Source organism: Thalassophryne amazonica, chromosome 15, assembly GCF_902500255.1.
Source record: "Thalassophryne amazonica chromosome 15, fThaAma1.1, whole genome shotgun sequence".
In the NCBI taxonomy this organism is placed as follows: Eukaryota; Metazoa; Chordata; class Actinopteri; order Batrachoidiformes; family Batrachoididae; genus Thalassophryne; species Thalassophryne amazonica.
Genome location: NC_047117.1, coordinates 68,171,348 through 68,191,172, shown reverse-complemented (window position 1 = coordinate 68,191,172; position 19,825 = coordinate 68,171,348). Strand labels below are relative to the sequence as shown.

General features: G+C 41.7%; 1 protein-coding gene across 3 annotated transcripts in view; it reads right to left on the bottom strand.

Moving 5' to 3' along the window:
* Positions 1 to 24: 24 nt before the first annotated feature.
* kitb (KIT proto-oncogene, receptor tyrosine kinase b) overlaps positions 25 to 19,825 on the bottom strand; it is a 40,588-nt gene continuing 20,787 nt past the window's right edge. The window contains exons 11-21 of one of the 3 annotated variants that reach the window (XM_034189135.1): positions 16,496 to 16,622; positions 16,287 to 16,391; positions 16,084 to 16,194; positions 13,782 to 13,920; positions 13,613 to 13,680; positions 13,424 to 13,515; positions 9,986 to 10,108; positions 7,371 to 7,482; positions 5,316 to 5,415; positions 2,442 to 2,547; positions 25 to 2,327 (exon numbers count right to left, since the gene is read on the bottom strand). In XM_034189135.1, coding sequence (XP_034045026.1) covers positions 2,178 to 2,327; positions 2,442 to 2,547; positions 5,316 to 5,415; positions 7,371 to 7,482; positions 9,986 to 10,108; positions 13,424 to 13,515; positions 13,613 to 13,680; positions 13,782 to 13,920; positions 16,084 to 16,194; positions 16,287 to 16,391; positions 16,496 to 16,622 — 1,233 coding nt within the window. In that variant the 3' untranslated portion in view covers positions 25 to 2,177. Of the gene's footprint in view, positions 2,328 to 2,441; positions 2,548 to 5,311; positions 5,416 to 7,370; positions 7,483 to 9,985; positions 10,109 to 13,423; positions 13,516 to 13,612; positions 13,681 to 13,781; positions 13,921 to 16,083; positions 16,195 to 16,286; positions 16,392 to 16,495; positions 16,623 to 19,825 lie in introns of those variants that run through there. The other 2 variants (XM_034189136.1, XM_034189137.1) reach the window with 2 other exon arrangements.

Sequence of the window (19,825 nt, the reverse complement as noted above, 5' to 3'; positions counted from 1 at the left end):
TGTTACGCAGAGAAAGACACCATCTGTTCACGTCTACCGTTTTGCAGGTATGTTCTTTACTATTACAAGTCAACCAACTGTATCAAAAGTGGACAGACGTTCTCTCCAATCATAGAACTGTGCGACAACCCAAACCACATGCATTCAGTATTAAAAAAGAAAAAAAAACAAAACTCTAAAGGCACATCTCTAGTGTATTTACATTGAACACAGATTTGACATATGTAAGACAAGCCACATTTCGTTGTTAAACAGACAACTATGACAGAATTACATACAGCGAGTGTTAAGTCACAAGCTACAAAGCACAAGTGGACTCAGTGTTTCAGTCGTAACATGTCACTGTACTATGGCTCATTTGTAATATTGTTTCAGTATACAGTATTGTGAAAAAGTGAGGCAGCCTAGTGTTGGTGTGTAAATGTGTTTTGTTTTCCATCGGTAAACAGGAGTAGACAATAAAGGTTTATGCTCAATGGCAAAGGGAACCACTGGCTTGGGCAACACTGAGCCTGGAACACGAAGACGTGGAACTTTGGACTCCGTATCAGGTGATTACAGTATGACGTTTGGTGGCCCCTACTGACCCAAGGGCCAGTGACAGTGTTGAGTGCTGATTCTGGACCATGGCATAACAAAATAATTTTCTCTAAGGGATGTAATCAATCATAAAATGTCTTTGCTGGCCTATTGGACGATTACAATATGAAGTTGGTGGATTCCAGTTGCATAGAGCCAGTGACAATGTTGAGTCATGAGAATGAAGATTTTTTTTTTTTTTTTAACAGTGCAACCTGTGAGTGCATCATAACATTTCTATGCTGGCTAGGGCTGTTATTATATAGTGAAAAAATTTAAGTTGTGAGAGACTTCGGGCCACATGTTTTTGTTCCACTTGGGATTTTATAGGTGCAGACCAAATTTGAACTCAATCAGATAAGATTTAGAGGTCCCTCAGAGTGACACATTTTCCTCTCCCTTTGCTGGCAAGCCAACGTCAAGACTCTGATGCCATTATTTTCTTTTACAGGTACATGTGATGGCTTCTAATCGCAAAAAAGTGGTGGTTAATTGGACACCCAGAGGAGAAGATTACTGGAAGTCGTCTCCCCTTTTTGCTTGTTTGGAGAAAATTGTTGCTTTGTGGGGGACCCCTAAACAATGTCTGATTACAATAACATTTGGCACAGATCTTTTATTTTATTAGTGGAACAAGAACAACATGTGGCCCAAAACATTTTGTAACATTTGACATTTTGAACAGGTCTAATGCTGGCCTATTGAGCAATTATAATATGAAGTTTTTGGTCCACACTAGCCTACAGCTGCTGACAATGTTGAGCCATAGATAGGCATGGGCAACATATGACTGAAATTTAAAATGTCTTGGCTTTCCTTTTTTGGATTAAAAGAGTTACATGTAGATTTTGAATGAATCCACGAAGACAACAAACGGGTTTGTCAAAGAATTGATCAGCATGATGTTCGCAAGAGATTTCACTTGTTAAGGGCTGTCACAGTAGGAGTATATTTATCGTTGGTTGGATAATTTGATATGTACAGTAGAAGCTTTTTACAATTTTGCAGGATCTTGATTGGGCGGTTGCCATAGAGTCGCTTCGCTATATCTAACGCTATGGCGGGTGCCCATCCCTTAGATTTTTACACAGTACTGTACATGTTTCAAGGCCCATTAAAGTGAGATAGAGGCATCTTGTTAATCTCAGTATAAATCTATTGGAGGTTACAGTAAATGAAGACTCTGAAGAACTGTCTCAGTCACTCGTCACTGCTTTGTGTTTACCTGTTCCTCAGTCTGGTTCTGTCTCCCAAGGTCAGGCTTTTACTCTCGTCAGTGCTCATCTCTGTAGTTTCTGTTTCCCCAAAGTGTATTGAGATGGAATCTATGCTCGCTTGCCAAAACTCACTCCTGCTGCGTGGACGGGTAACATCCTATCTAATGGATTTGGCTTTATATAGACGTGCACCTGAAATACCGCAGACCGCATGGGGAGATTAGATAGAGGTCAGGGCAAGGTTGAATACATGAGACAGAAAGACGAGCGATTAGGAATGAGTGAATGTGTTGTTAGTGGTTTACAGTGTTTGGCTCTGGTTTGTGCAGTAAAGACGGGGGATAATTGGGGAGTTCAGGTTGCGTGTTTCGTAGCCGTATGTTAGACAGAGTCATAGTCCATAAAGACGTCGGTTGTGTTGAGCAGTAAAGGCTGGGTGGGTGCTGTAGTGCTGCATACGGAGCTCAGCCTCTGTGATGGCGTCCTCTGCTGCCCCGGAGGAAGTGGAGCGTTGCTCAACGTCAGATACACCTGAGCAAAAATAAATAAATAAAATACATAGAAAAATGTATCAATTCTCTCTGTTTTTTGTTATTCCTATTAACATTATTAATGATAATGATAGCATTTGCTTTCATTACTTACATTTTTGGTATTTTCTGAAAGCAACAGTTCAGTCCTTTCCACCAGTTTTCTAAATGAGGGCCTTTTCAAAGGATCCTGATTCCAACATGACAGCATCATATCGTACCTACAGACGTGAGAAAGTGCATACAGCTTAAATGGCATCATCTCATCCTCCAAAATGTCAACATTATCATCCTGCTTCACAAAAATAGACTGCATGCGAGGGTAGATTCCAAGTCACTGTGCTTGTCCTTGGACAAGGCACTTCCCTTGGATTGTCACAGTCCACCCAACTCTAAATGAGGATGGGGAAGTAACTTGCAATGGACTAGTGTCCCATCCAGGAAGAGTCATAGACTCTCTAAACACCAATAGGCCTCAATACCTCTGTAGGACAGTTTGAATGAAGACAAAAGGAAGCTAGAAACCTGCTTTCATACTTCTAAGAAGTTAGAAGGCTACTAAATATGCCAGTGAAATGAGCAGGTACTCAGTGGGATAGAGGTTGGGCTACCACTATGTAAACCTGGGTTTGATTCCTGGTCAAGCTACTCATCTATGTCTTTGAAAACACTGAATTATGCCAGTCTATCAGACTGTAAATGGGGTACTGGCCTTGGGTGGGGAAATAAAATGCTATGAACTGACTTCCCATCCTGGGGGTGTGGTAGACTCTAATTTGCTGGATGCTATGGAATCTGGGGATAAACACCAATTGATCTTAAGAGTATATAGGTCTTTTTCATCAGTCTGAGAAATGACCAAACTAGATAAGAATCCTACTTTCCTACATCTAGGAAACCACAAGAGTGCTGAAGACGCCAGTCAAAAGAGGTGGTTGCTCAGAGTTCTGACTGTGTTTTAACCCTACCTAGCTTGTATCAATGGGTTACATAGAGCAATGGTTCCCAAACTGATGCTCAAGTACCCCCTAACCTACACATTTTGTTGTATGGCTGGGGGGCCTGGCTGCCTTTTTGTTTCTGTCTTTTGTTTTTCCTTCCAGGTGGCTTGCATTTGGGACTGAGTGGCTGTGTAGCTGAGTTTATCAGGACCTCACCCTGATCACCTGAGGCTGATCACCTGCGGCTCATCAGGACTCACAGCTGTGGTGCATCTACATGGATTGGAACATGGTGGCATTTAAGACTGGAGTACACAGTGTGTATTTGCCAGAGACTCGACCTTGTGACCAGACGGGTGAGATCGTCGTCTCGAGAGCCATCTCATCATCAGTGGATGCAGAGAACGTCCAGGTTTGATGCATGGTCTGTGAAAGAGGAGGGGGTGAGGTCTCACGCTCGTCAGCACACTTCCTGAGGTACGTTAGATTTTGTGACTAACATTTATACAGTCAGTAAATATGGTGTCCCTCACACCTTATTATATTGAGCTGTATGTAGTCGTTTAATCAGCTTCCACTGCTGTGGAGTTTTGTGAACTGGATGTTCCATGCCTGCAGGGTGGGAAGCTGATTAGTAATTAAGCCAGGAAGTGTTTGCTGTTTGTACACCTTTGAGCGTTCTCTCTGTGTGTTGAGTGTGGACTCACATAATGATTCCTTCTTTCACAGACTCGGTTTGTCGCGGCCACCTGGGGGGTGTCGGCGGGGTCCTTGGGTCCGAACCAGTTCTGGCTCCGGACCGTTAGCGCTGCTGGGAGCGCACCGCAATCCACCACGCCAGACCGCGCACTTTTATATTTTTCACAGCACTGTTATGTTCATTAAACTCTGTTATCCTTTGTACCGTGCTCTGCTTATTTTATACTGGGTCCTTCAAACGCTGGTCGGTTCTCCGGGCTGCGTCCGACACATAACACATTTTCCACCTCTGCACACCTGAATGAGCTAATCAGCTTATGGCAGAGCAGGGAGAGATGGAAACTGTGCAAATGAGGTGGCTGCCCACCCACCATTAGGGTGTGGTCCAAGATATGCAAGTCTAACGGGTGCATCCCAATATGGAATGTACCTTATTTACCATGTACATTAGGAAAACGGACGACTTATTTTCATCACTCAAAGAGCCCATCTGACAGCAGCTTCCACCCACACGCCAAAGGCACGGAGAGTAGTTTAATTCATGAAGATAAACTGCCTGTAGGCGTCAGTGAGTGAGTCTACAGTATATATGCCAGCCTCTGTATCCTCCCTCTTGCTAAATGTGTGCTGGGACTTCAGTTTACAGCAATTCTCAACCAGATAAGCAGGTATAGATAAATGATGGCTGTAAAACCAATCATACTTCATACATGAGTACTTGACATGAGTGGAAGCGAGTGGTGGATGGCAGACTTCAGTGGACACTTTGGATCAACAGTGCTATCACAGTGAATGTGGACATACAGGACACTTCATAAGGCAGTGCCACTGAATTGGAAGCCATGAAAATGGAAATGCACTATAGTAGCTGAAATTTTAAAACATTCATTTTGGCGGCTATTTTCAAATTTCAGGAATGAGGCTGTATAAGCACGAAAAATCATTAAAATGGGATAATCTTAACAACATTGGCAAATTTGATGCTTGAGCAAGCATTGACAAATGCATGTTTCTAGTCAAAGTGACTTAACAGAAGTCCAAAAAGGGGACAAAATATATGTTTTTGGATTCTTTTTGAGAGAATAAGCAATTTGGTATATCTTATCAACAGGACTGAAGTACTTTGGAATTTTGACCCCAAGGTGATCAAATTTGACTCCTGTCAAAAATGCCGGCACTTTGAAGATGTAGACCCAAGACAGAGTTGTTCGGTATCCTTCAAGCAACTTAAAACCACCTTCAAACTTTAGTTCCCATGAAAGTGTTACAGAACATTAAGATTGTCCTACTAGTACTACTACTACTACTACTACTACAAAAGGAGAGTTAAGACATAAACAGACACTCACATCTCTGTGGGTGCAAACTCTGGTCTGCTCATCCTGTGGCCTTCTTGGATCATCCTATAGAATGCTGAACCCACCTGTATCCCAGGGTATGGACTATTCCCTGGAAAACACATTCAGTACATGCTTTGTTAAAATCTTAATGTTACAGTGCACCCGGAAAGTATTCACAGTGCTTCACTTTTTCCTCATTTTTTTTTGTGTTACAGCCTTATTCCAAAATGGATGAAATTCCTTTTTTCCTCAAAATTCTACACACAAGACCCCATAATGACAATGTGAAAAAAGGTTATTTTTAGATGTTTGCAAATTTTTTTAAAATAAAAATCCTAAGAAAGCACATGTACATAAGTATTCATAAGTATTAGCCTTTGCCATGAAGCTCAAAACTGAGCTCAGATGCATCCTGTTCCCACTGATTATCTCTGAGATCTTTCTACAGCTTAATTGGAGTCCACCTGGGGAAAATTCAGTTGATTGGACATGATTTGGAAAGGCACACACCTGTCTACATATAAGGCCCCACAGTTGACAGTGCATGTCAGAGCACAAACCAAGCATGAAGTCAAAGGAATTGTCTGTAGACCTCCGAGACAGAATTGTGTCGAGGCACAAATCTGGGGAAGGGGACAGAAACAGTTCTGCTGTTCCAGCTCCAGCATTCCTCTGTGGAGAGAGAAGAACCTTCTAGAATGACAACCATCTCTGCAGCAATCCACCAATCAGGCCTCTATGGTAGAGTGGCCAGACGGAATGTTTGGGGGAAACCAGGCACCATCCCTACAGTGAAGCATGGTGGTAGCAGCATCATGCTGTGGGGATGTTTTCCAGCAGCAGTAACCTGGAGAGTTGTCAGAATTGAGGGAAAAATGAATGCAGCAATGTACAGAGACATCCTGGATGAAAACCTGCTCCAGAGCACTCTTAACCTCAGACTGGCGCATGGTTCATCTTTCAGTAGGACAGTGACCCTAAGCACACAGCCAAGATATCAAAGGAGTGGCTTCAGGACAACTGTGACTGTCCTTGAGTGGCCCAGCCAGAGCCCAGACCTGAATCTGATTAACATCTCTGGAGAGATCAGAAAATGGCTGTGCACCGACGCTCCCCATCCAACCTGATGGAGCTTGAGAGGTGCTGCAAAGAGGAATGGGCAAAACTGCCCAAAGATAGGTGCACCAAGCTTGTGGCATCATATTCAAGAAGACATGAGGCTGTAATTGCTGCCAAAGGTGCATCAGCAAAGCTTTTTATTTATGTATTTATTTATTTATTTATTTTACCTTTATTTAACCAGGTTAGTCTCATTGAGATTGAGATCTCTTTTACAAGTGAGACCTGGACAATTATAAAGTTTCCAATTCACCTAACCTGCATGTCTTTGGATATGAGAGGAAGCTCCTAAAAGGAACCCACGCAAACATGGGGAGTACGTGCAAACTTCACACAGAAAGGCCACAGGTGGGAATCAATCCCATGACCATCTTACTGTGAGGCAACAGTGCTAACCACTAATCCACCGTGCTGCCAAGGGTATTGAGCAAAGGGTGGGAATACTTATGCACGTACGATTCCTTCGTTTTTTATTTTTAATAAATTTGCAAAAATTTCAAAACCTTTTTTCATGTTGTCATTATGGGGTGTTGTGAGTAGAATTCTGAGTGGGGAAAAAAATGAATTTACTCCAGTTTGGAATAAGGCTGTAACAAACCAAAATGTGGAAAAAGTGAAGTGTTGAGCACACTGGATATGTTGGTTGACGTAAAAGGAAAATCCTGTTTATGCTATTACTTTATGCAGCCTGACGCGACAGGAAGGTATTGACGTTGATGAAAATTAGTCTAATTAATCACTTTGTGATCATGTATACTGTTTGAAAGATGCCAGTTTGTGCAGCTGCAGCATGCATCATTTTGTATGGATTACTTCACTAAGTAATGCGGCTCTGTGGCATCATCAGAGTCTGTAATAAGTCTCCAGTCAGCTCAAACGGACAACAATAATGGCTCGAACATTATGAAGCAAATGTAGCAATGCAGCACTAAGTGGAAATGTTACCCAGAGAGAAGAGTTCCCAGAGTAAGATGCCGTAGGACCATACATCACTTTCAAAAGTGTAGACACAGTCAAAAATACTCTCCGGAGACATCCACTTGACTGGCAGACGTGCCTGCAGAAAGGGATGAGAGAATCCTTGAATTCAGAGGAAATATAACGTCACATTATATGCGGGAATGTACACTTGGAGAGTGCAACACCCACCACGCCTTATACAATTGACAATAATTCATGCAAAGTAAGTTTGGGTGATGCAATAATATATGATTCTGTGTGGCCTTGATATGTGATCAGTTCTGTCCAAAATTGAACTACATTATCCTTGACTAATGCACAACCTTTACACCATGTTTAATCTATATGTGGACTCCAAGCTATTTCAGTTATGTCCTCGAGTTTGACTTTTTAAGGTCACCCAAAGCCAAACACTATGTGACCAACAGAAACGTGATGTGTGACTTCATATTAGTGTTTTTTCAATTCAGTTCAATTTATTTCATTTATATTGCGCCAAATCACAACAAAGCTGCCTCAAGGGGCTTCACACAAGTAAGGTCTAACCTTACCAACCCCCAGAGCAAGCACACAGGTGACAGTGGTAAGGAAAAACTCCCTCTGATGATTTGAGGAAGAAACCTCAAGCAGACCAGACTATTTCAATTATGGCTACATCTGTAACCTATTTCTTGGAATAGCCTTTCTAAATATGCCATATGAATAAGCCTTGGACCCATATATTGACCTCGACCTGAGACTTGACTTTTTTGAAAATGTAACTCAGTGTCCTTGACTGACCCTCAACCATTCAGTCACATTTGGTCAAAATCAGATCAAAACACTTCTGGTTATTTTGTTCACACACAAATGGACAGTTAGACACACAAGGCCAAAGACAATGCTCCCACAAGTGTGACTGCGTAGGCATTAAAAAACATAAATACTGCCATAAACTAGTATGAAAAGTCCCTTAAATGCTGCCTCACTGGCTAGCAAGCACAGTGGTAGCGGGTAATAAATTCTACTTGCTGTGTCTGGAGAATGAGAACAATCCCAAGAACACTGTGGGACAGTGGAAACATCATTTTTGGTGGTGCTTTTCTGCAAATGGGACAGGACGACTGCACCGTATTGAAGGGAGGATGGATGGGGTCATGTATCGTGAGATTTTGGCAAACAACCTCCTTCCCTCAGTAAGAACACTGAAGATGACAATGACCAAAAACACACAGCCAGGGCAACTAAGGAGCGGCACTGTAAGAAGCATTTCAAGGTCCTGGAGTGGCCTAGCCAGTCTCCAGACCTGAGCTGAAACTTCGAACCTGAAAGATCTGGAGAAGATCTGCACGGAGGAGTGGACCAAAATCCCTGCTGCAGTGTGCAAACTTGGTCAAGAACTACAGGAAATGTCTGACCGTTTCTGTACCAAATATTAAGATCTGTTTTTCTATTGTATCAAATACTTATTTCATGCATTAAAATGCTAATTAATTATTTAAAAATCATACAGTGTGAGTTTCTGAATTTTTCTTTCTTTTTTTTTTTAGATTCTGTCTCTCAGTTGAAGTGCACCTCCGATAAAAATGACAGACCTCTCCATTCTGTGTAGGTGGGAAAACTTGCAAAATTGACAGTGGGTGAAATACTTATTAGCCTCACTGTATTGTTTTTGAATATTTGAGGAGTTGTGGTCTGTGATTAAGTGGTCTTTGGTCTGAAAATGTTTGAGAAACACTGATTTAACTCAAAAGGGGTCATATTTCTTGACTCTACACTTTAAGCAACTCTGGAGGCTTCAGTGTGTGTGTGTTCATCCATATGTGTACCGATGTTCCTGTGTGTACAGAGGATGGAAGAGTCCTTTCATTAATTAATGTTCTGCATATATGATCATTTGTTCTTTGGCTCCACGTTTTGGTGAAGTTGGATTTATTAGGTTTTAGAATCAAAGTATTTCCAAACCACTGCTGTTTAATGAGCGGTTCAATATGCATCTGCACCTGGTTCTGTTATATCTGCGTTAAGCCTCAGACTCTTCCGTACCAGATCTCACTGATCTTGGGTTACTGTTTGACAGAAATTAATGTACATTATGTTGAACATTTGCATTGTGAGGCTAATGCACACTGTAATCTCGTAGGGTTGCCTGAGGTGTAAAAATGAGGAATATGTTTCCTTTTCAGCTTTTAGCAAAATTATGTGATGCTGTAAGATGAGAACAAATTTGACATTAGGGAAATCTTCAATATACATCCTATAAATGTTGATATGACTCTTCTCTCCTTCTCCACACTGCTATTCATTCAGCTCTTCAATCTGGCTCTATCGAAACCTCTAGAACAATTTAGGTTTTTTTTTTTTTTTTTTTTTGTCCTTGACAGATAGTTTTGCCATCATACCCAACATGAAACCACCATGCACAAGCATCAGCTTTGTTGCTTATGTTGGCTTGAGTGCAAATCAGGGAAGAGAATCATTTCAAAGGCATCCCATAGGTCATTACACTGGAGGAGACCATCATTTGGCAGTTCATGAACCCGAAGAAAGTCATCAGTGTGGCAAACATTCCACATAAAGAAGGACATAAGGAAAAAAGAAGGAAGAAGGAAGGAACTCACATTGCCTCGCAGAACATAGCTGGCATCAGTGGTGATGTCTCGTGCCAAACCGAAGTCGCAGATCTTTGCCACCCTGCCGTGAGTCAGCAGAATATTTCTGGCTGCAAGATCCCGGTGAATACACTATACACACATACATACACACACACACATGCACATGTACACAGACATGAATATTGACATTCTAACTGGTTTTGACAGTGAATATCTGGCACATAGTCTTCACATACAAATGAGGCAAAGCTTGGACTTTTGACAAGGACCATAGTCCCCAAGCTGCTGCCGATGTGCAGTTGAGCGCCTCGCTTGTCAGCACACCGACATCGTTGTGTGAATGTGTTGTATAAATGCGAGGAATCATTTGAGCGTCTGCCTCAGATGGAAAAGTGTGATAGAAATGTTTTCCATTTACGTGTGCCTTGAGCTGGTCTCTGCACAATGTGCAGTTTTGTCACACAACACAATACCAAAGATGTTGCAAGTTTTGTGCAGCATGCAGTTGGCATGTTAACTGCAGGAATGTTGACCAGAGCTGTTGCTCGTACCATAAGCTGCCTGTAATGTAGTTTTGGAGAATTTGGCACTGCAACCAACCAGCCTCATAATCGCCGAGCAGGTGTAACCATGCCAGCCCAGCATCACCACATCCAGCTTCTTCATAGTGGCGTGACAGACTAAATTTGATCCATGATCCATATGGATTGCCCCCAACAGTTAAACATGGATATGAACAGCGGATTAATCGCAAAGTTTACATAATTGTGTGAAATACAGATATATTATCACAGTGACTTGTTTTTAAAGTAATAATTGCACAGATCTTGATGCAAAGTTGATGTTAAAGCATCAAAGTAGTTATGTGTTTATATGTATGAAAGATGCTAAAAGTAGATAGCCTCTGCCACCTTGTGCTCTACTCAAGGCAGCCTGGTGCAGACTCTGTGCACATCAAGGTCTAAGCACAGAAAGAATCACTCCAAGCTGTCAGTAGTTGAGGACAGAGTATGTGCTGGACCTTCCTTGTGCCATCCTGAGCCTGCTGAGCTGAGCGTGGGTGGGGTCTAGATGGTTAGATAGATAGAGTCCACTGAGCACCAGAAAAAAAAAACTTTTCCCGACTTTTGCAGAGTGATGTGACAAGCAGAATGCAAATTTGTTTGTCTCTCTTTTTTTGTTGATCTGAAAAATAATCCGATCCATGTCTCAGAACTGTGATCGGATCTGTACTGTGAATTTTGTGATCCATGGCACCCCTACCTAATGAAAATCTTGTTTTATCCAAGATAAACTGCACAATTTAGAGTGGCTTTTTATTGTGACCAGTAAAGGCACATGTCAAATAATCATGCTGTTTATCTGTCAATTCAATTCAGTTTATTTAGTTTATATAGCAAAGCTGCCTCAAGGTGCTTCACACAAGTAATGTCTAACCTTACCAATCCCTAGGCGACAGTGGTAAGGAAAATAACCTCAAGCAGACCAGACTCAAAGGGGTGACCCACTGATTAGGCCACTCTGCAAAAAGGGTTTACAATACAGAACACAACACAACAACAATTGACGCGAGTCCATGCAGGTGTCCAGTCCACTGTCTGGGGGGGTCATCAAGTCACTCCTTGGATCTGTTCCTACAGCAGAGTCTGCATCTTGATATGCCACACCAGCCAGGTGGATGGATTACTTTGGCAAAGGTAAAAGGCTAACTAACACAGATTTTATAAAAAAAAATAAATTGTGGGGCAAAAAAGAGAATAAACCCTTTGTGTGCGTAGAAGCAGTTTTAGATCTTTTATTTCAATGTTGTGTGTTGGGGGGGGGGGGGGGGGGGGGTTTGGCTGGACAAGGTTGGGTTGTTTTGTGTTTATTTTCCTTCCCAGGTGATTTGGGGCTGTTCTCTGAGGAAAATGTGCTGCAGAAGAGTCTCTCTCCTCTGTTACGATGATTGGCTGCACCTGTTGCATTCTTGTGCGGCTCTCTATCAGGACAATCCACGACACCTGTGATGTTCACGTGCAGATCTGAGGACTTCCAGCTGGTACCAATGTAGTGATGAAGAACAACATTTAAACCAGCAGTGAGTTGGATAAGATTGCCGGAGAATACGACCTTGTGACGACCGTGTGGGGACGCTGAGGGCCGTTTCAGAGTCTGACATCGCGCCTGTGAAGGAGGACGAGGGTGAGAGGCAAACGTTGTCAGCACACGACAGAGGTGAATATTCTGACAAGATTATCCGTGAATGTAAATTGGTGTTTATACGCAGCTATAAGTAATTATTGGTGGAAATCGTTTGGCGTGCTCCTCACGGCAGTGGCGTGCGGATTAATGATCCTCCACTAGCTGTGAGCAGCAGCCTCTTTGAACTAAGTTTGAAACCAGACCTAAACGTGTAGCTGATAAGTTTGCCTCTAAACAATATTTCGTAGTAATAAGTGTTGAATAATCTCATCTCTGTTCCTCCTTCGCAGAGTACAGTCTGGGAAAGTCACCTGGGGGGGGGGTGTTGGCGGAACTCCTGAGTCCTGAACGTTCGGACTCCGACTGTTGAGACGCTGAGAGAGCGCGCCGCCTTTTCACCTCACCAGAACTCTAATTATTTAGTATTTCATGTATAGCACAAAGGGAGAAAAATAAATGTGTTTTCTTTTTGGAACTGCTTCTGATTATTTCATGCTGGGTTCAGTCAGATACTGGACCGCTCCTCAATCTGCGTCTTATCCATAACATTTCAACTCATGAAAAATTGGAGCTTAAACAAAAGCGTTGCATTTATTTTACTGATGAGTGTATATTGAGCATAAAACGGTGGAAGTAAAAACAGGTTTCTCATAACCAATGAGTGGGTCAAACAAGTGACTGAAATTGTTTCATTTGGGGTTGTTAATTTGGTTTTAGAGCCTGTTGACATGTGGCAGTGGTTAGGTTTGTGGAAACAAGTGTCTTAGGTGTTTTTTGTTGGCATGGTCAGCTTTACAGATCTTGACTTCGCAGATGATGCTGTGGTCTTTGTGGAATCAATGGATACCTTGATTACAGTGGTTACTGAGGGAGACTCAGATGAGAAACATCACTTGGACTGTGGGAATGTCAGCTGCAACACTTTGGTCATGTGGTGAGTTCCTCTGTGCTCACGCTTCACCTGGTTGCGCCACATCCAGGACCTAAGGTGATTCTGTGGTCTACTGGATGCAGTGACGCACAACACCAGCACAAACTCCCAGGCTTGACTTGAACTGGCTCCCAAATCTATATGTGAACGTAAGGTGTAAGTGTGTGCATTGAAGGTCCATGCAGCTTCAGCATGTTTACTTTAATGCTCTCTGCACTACTCCACGACAACAGACTGCATGTTGGCTGAGAGCCACAGAGTGATTTATCCTGTGCAGCAGCACTTTAAAATCTATCCTGTAACAGATTTATAAATAAGCACAGTCTTACATTCTTGGACGTAATGTACTCCATGCCCTTGGCCACTTGGTAGGAAAAGCTGAGGAGATCTTCAGCATCCAGAGACAGCTCTTCTATGTCATCTGCATGAAGTTACATCAGCAATTTTTTGCACATGAACCCAGGATTTATATATGGTGAACTTCTGCAATGCATGATGACAAGTGAAAGATTTCGTACCTGACTGAGAGGACTTTTCCTTCTCAGATGGACGCATGGGCATGTATCCTGGACCAGCGGCGTTCCTGCTGCACACACACACACACACACACACATGCATGCAGATAAATGGTGAACTTTGACACAAGAATCATTTGAATTCTCCTCACAAATAAACACACACACGCACCTCGGAGGCTCTGCTTGGTTGCAGATGTTGCGGTAGTAGCCTTCACCAACTTGAGACTTGAGAAAGGAGTCTCTTTTCCGCCGCAGGAAATTGAGAAGATCACCATAGCAACAGTATTCTGTGATCACCAATATTGGGCCTGAGAGGATGCAAGGATTGAAAATGTTGGATATGCACTTTGTTGCATCAGCCTGGTTAATGAGCATTTGTCTCATGCGACTGACAAGTCACAAAGTAAGTGTTGTGCATGCACGCCGACGGCTCTGAATAGCATTTGTTAATGGCTGATGAATATATTTTTGTGTAGTGACAAGGCTGTGTGCTAATTTACCACATGTTCACCATTGTCGACTAAACATTTGATAGTTAGCAATTTTCTACATTTGTGGATTATTAGAATTTAGCACAAAAACTTCAAGTTCCACATCTATTAATATAGTATTGCAAGGTAATTGCTAAAAAAAAATACTATATTAGTTTTCTCATTTGTCATAACATTTACGGGTATTACATTTTCTTAACAATTGTAATGATTTCTTATATAGCTTTGGAATTAAGATACAGGTGGGGATACAGCACCCATAGAAAAGGAACCGAATAGCAGTTCCCCAAAGGAAGGTGAAACCAACTACAACACAGGGGATCCAACTAAATAAACACCAGCAGAGATGTTGATCAACCTCCTTGCTTATATTGAGGGTCTGAACAAATAAGGGGACACCCGTGGGCAACTTCACTTGAGTAATGATACTTCTGATATTAATAATAATTATTATTATTATATTTATGCATTTTGACATGGACTCCTGCAAAATCTTGCATTCTAATGAATTCATGTTGAAAGCAAATCACATCAATTATACTGACCACTTGCACAACAAATTAGCAACCAGTCAGCCTGTATCATAGTATCATATTGGAAATGGATGATAGTAGTTGGCCTATATATGATGTTTTTTTTTTTTTAAATAAATCCCAATATTGGCTCGGCATTTTGTGCACAACCACTGCAGGCAGCCACTCATGCAGGGTTACCCTCACTTTGATAAATGGCAGTGGCTTGAGAATAGAATAGAATAGAATAGAATAGAATAGAATAGAATAGAATAGAATAGAAAGCCTTAATTGTCATTGTACAGGAACAAAAGAACTGCTGCAAGTGCAATGAAATTGCAAGATGCTGAGCAAAAAATAAAAATATGGTGCAAATACAGACAAGTACAGTGTTTGCATAGCAAACATTTTTGCAGCAAGATGTTGCATAACAAACACCAGACAGAGGGACAAGAGAACATCCATTTATTTTTAAAAAGTGAGGATGGACTGGTTGTCTGCCTCGTTGGTTGCTATCCAGGACCTGGGGCAGTTCTGTGGTGTGGTCGACAGTGTGACCTGTGTCACCAACGCATGCTCCCAGATTTGTCTTGTCCAGTAAAAGACAGAATACCTGTACCATACAAGTGGGACAGTGTGTCACGGTTAGTGTTTTAAATTCTGGTCTGTTTTCATTATTTAGTTGTTCTGGTCCATTTCTGTTTTTGTTGGTTTGTCATTTAGTGTCTTCGTTCCTCTGTGTTTGTCCCTGGTGCTTTTATTTTGACATTTGCTCTGTGTTTGCTCTGTGTAAGTTTACTTTCCGGTTTGGGTTTCCTTATTTCCTTTATAAGCACTGACAGAAAGTCCACTAATCCCCATATTGTCTTGGTGTCATCCAGCTTTCTCGTGCCTGTTTGCCAGTACACTTACTGTGTTTTTGACTACCTGTTTACTGACCGGGCTGTTCTTTTTGACCTCCAGAGGATCCTGAGGATTTGTTTATGTGGTATGTTGCCTCTCTGTGTACTGACCATACCCTGTTGTTGGATAGTCCTTTTGCTGTCTCCACAAACTGTTGCATTGTTGGATTGATCACTTATGTGTCTAACGTCTGCAATACTGCCACACCTTTGACTGATGTTAAAAACTGCTACTAATTACCACCTCTGGTACAATAAAACCAGTTTTACCTTCATTCATTGTGGTTCTGTGTTGGGGTCCTCAGTCTAACCCGTTACACGGCAGAAAGGCTGAGTCCTGAACATGAACATCTTGAAATACTGCAGGTCACGCCTACATTGTACATTATAAAAATATGCGGTATTTGATTTTTCTGCTGGGTCAGTGAACTATGACAGTTGGTGGCCCCCAATACCCCCAAAAATCCAGTTGGGTTGTCAGGCCAGTGTTAATATCGACACCTTTGGGCTGTTCTGCTCATCGAGTTATAAGATCAACTTGTCAGTTTTCATGCTGTTCGTCTCACCTCCGATGGTGCAGGCTCCTAGCAGGTTAACGATGTTCACATGGTTTCCAATGTAACTGAGAACCTTCAGCTCTGACATCAGTGCCTCCTTCTCCGTAGCATGTGCATTAGCTGGGTGACATCATTAAAACATTGAAACACACTCATGCAGGATGTTCCCCCGTCACACTAACAACACTAACCAAACCAATGCACACACTCACGTTTCAGCATCTTAACAGCGACAGTGGTGACAGTATCTGCAGAGCAGAGTCCATAGGCTGTAGCTCTCACCACCTTCCCAAATGCACCGGAGCCAAGGGTTTTACCTGTGCAAGTACACGTGCACAAACTTTGAGCATTTTCCAGTTACAGAAATAAAGCCAAGTAATAACTGGCCCTTCTTTCAGCAGAGAAACAGCACGCATCATACCAAAGCGCAGTTTCTGACGTGGAAACTCCCATTTGGAGTCATACGGGAGCTGGGTTGGGTCAATATATATGTAGTTGTTGCCATGGATACTCTCTATGACCTTCCACTGGATTTGGAACTTTGGTTTCTGTAGAAGGTCAGAGAGGAGAGATGATAAATTATACAGACATTAAGTGTGGATATAGTGACACACGATTATATGAAGTAGATTTCCTTTTTCAAAATGCTTTGTTTCTGTAGACTGCTTGGGAACTTCCCACTAGTCATGGGGTCCACGAGTCCTAGTATTAAGGAGAGCATGTTGAAGTTGTTTTTACATTTATGGTAGGCGATATGTTGCACTGAAGTAGGTTAAATAATGTTACAAAAGTTTGACAATTTAAAAAACGAATTTAATTATGGTGAATTACCATTTTTGTTGATTTTCAAGTCAACAGAACAGTACAATTAAAGGTGATTAATGGTGTATGTCAACAGAATCATATGTTTTATTTTTGTAAATTTAACAAAACTGGATTTGGTTTGTTAGCTATTTGAAAGTATTACATTTATTTGTGAACTTTAAAATCAGTTTGGGGTTGTAATATACACCATCAAATAATATAAAGATGTTAGGACCAGTGGAACCTCGGACTAGTGGACCCTCCCCGACTGCTTGATGCACTTCAGTTTTCAGACTTTCTCCAGTGTGCTTCCTCATGATGCCATCATGAATTCACAACTACTTTTCATGAGCTATAAGTCATCCAAGTGGATTGATAGGGACGCACTGTGCAATATAAGTAATAATGACAAGCAGAGTGTAAAAAAAAGCCATTAACAACAGCACATTGACGCACCGAATGATTGAAGAATTAAAGTAGCTAAGAGAAAAAAATATACATTTTAAGTACTTCCTGTTTAAGGAACCATTTGTCATCTATCAACTTTGTGAAACTCAGATAATTCAGAAAAAATTTTGGAAAATAAATTTGTTTTATTTGTGTTAAATGAATTTAGGTCAGGTCAGGTCTGGGAACACATTGCATCTATCACACTACGGAACTGCCTTGGGTCTTGGATGGCAAACACCTAGGCAGACATCTGGTCCATCCTCACCTCTTGAAAGCAACCATCTAGTATCTGCCTCAGCCAAGTGACACGTGGGGGAACCTTAGCCTTTTCTACTTGGTCTGGTCATCAACAGAGAGATACCTGTTCACCGGATCTTGCTCAAAGCACGGCCAACAGGGCAACACTCATGTTCTCTCAAATTACGTAGTACGCTTCATCTGAGTCTCCCTAAAGTGTTTGGCACAGTGTCATTCCAACGGTACCCAATGATCCTTTGAAGAGACCTAGTACTAAAGATATCCACTCACTGCTTTAACTCGCTGGTTAGACAGGAAGCACCAGCACCCTTAAAAATTTGGACCTTCATTCTCTGACAAAGATATTAGCATCACCCAACAACTCTGACCAGGGACCTCATTATCTCAAAATTAAGTAACCATTTAAAATTAACTGCAATAATTCCATGTAATGTGATGAACTTAACTGGTCATGTTATATTCTGTGATAATTCATAATATTCCTTTGGCCATTTTGAAGTAAGTAATTTCATTAGAATTAAGTACGATTTACTTGAAAATATCTTCTTTCTTGACCTTAGTCTTCCTCATGTTAGCCTCCTGCAGTTTTTATTAGATTGGGACTGGGAACCATTTGGGATTTAGTGTCCCGGACTAAATCTTTCTTTGGAAGATGAAGTATTCCTGAATATGTACCATGATGCAAGCATATGTACTGTAGTTCCAGTGCTTTTTGAAGACACATCCAACTGTCTGCTTCACCACATATGAGACTATGAGGTTAGGCCAGTCTGGTTCAGAACAGCACCAGGAATTCATTGCTGAGTGTTGTTTGTGACTAAGTGCCTCATTTACACCTGACCATCAGAATTGAACGGTCTCCTTCTTTTTGTTCTTTCTGTCTTCTCTCAGCTTTTGGCTTGGTATCTGAACAGAGCCTAATTGTGACTTAGACCTTTGGTTCATTACCATTTCTGCTGTTGTCCTTGTTCTTGTCTGGCATCTAGCAGCTGATTAAGAACTGGTGCGGACCAGGGGAATCTGACTGTTTATTTAAAGCATAACACCTTGTGAAGTGATATAGGAGTCTCCTGTCATAATCATCCGGCCTTCTCTTGCCATCTGCTCTGCACAGCCTGCTCTACCCTGCCATTAGAAGCATGATGAAAAAGATTTTATATGGTGAATGCCATTCTGTTGCACAAACTCCTCGAAAAGGTCACTGGTGAATGTCAGCCCATTGTAAGTGACCAATGTGTCAGGCAACTTGTGGACTGCACTCAAGTTTCTCAACAGTTGTGGAAGCTGTAATATTGTTCATGATGTGGGCTTCCATCCTCTTTGAGTGTGCATCCACCATTATCAAGAATGATTGTCCCAAGAAAAGTCCAGCAAAGTCCAACTGTGACCAGGATCAGGGTGGTCCAGTCACTCGCAGCGATGTAACAAGAATGGTGCTGGCATGAGTATGACTCAGTTTGACCCTATACTCAAAATCATGGTCTTTAGTTGGCCTTTAAACATGAGATTGTGCCAAGATTTTCATTCTTAATGCCTCCAAATAATTAACGTGGGGGGGGGCACTACAACTCTAGATCCCCCAGAGGATGCATCCATCCTGCAAACCCTGTTCCATTCTAAGCATAAGGTAATGCTTTAAATTGTCTGCTTCCACAGCAGCTGGCGAGCCCTTTGAGAGGACTGTATCTCTGCTGTCTGCCACTTAATCTGCATTGCATTGATCAATTCAGTTTAATTTATTTATATAGCACCAGATCAAAACATAACTCGCCCCAAGACCCTACACACAAGTAAGGCTTAAACCTTACCCAGCCTCTGAGCAAACCTGTTGGGGCCATACTAAAATATGAAATGGACGAAATGTAGCGAAATGGGTACTGATAATCACGAAATGGGTGTAAAATGAAATGAAATAGAGCAGATTGAACCAGATTTCACTCCATTTCACTTAAACATAATCAAACAAAAGTAATTAATTTAATCATATTTAATATATTATATATAATATATTAATATTTGGAGTCAGTGTGGGTCAGTCAGCTCCATTTTTTACCCCCGTTTTGTGATTATTAGGCTCCATTTCACTCAATTTCGCTCTATTTTGTCCATTTCGTATAACTGAACCTGTTGGCAACACTGGCAAGGAAATACTCCCTCTGGCTTTTCTGATTATAGGTAGAAACCTCAAGCAGAACAGACTCAGTGTGGTGGCCATCTGCTTTTGCCATACTAATTAACA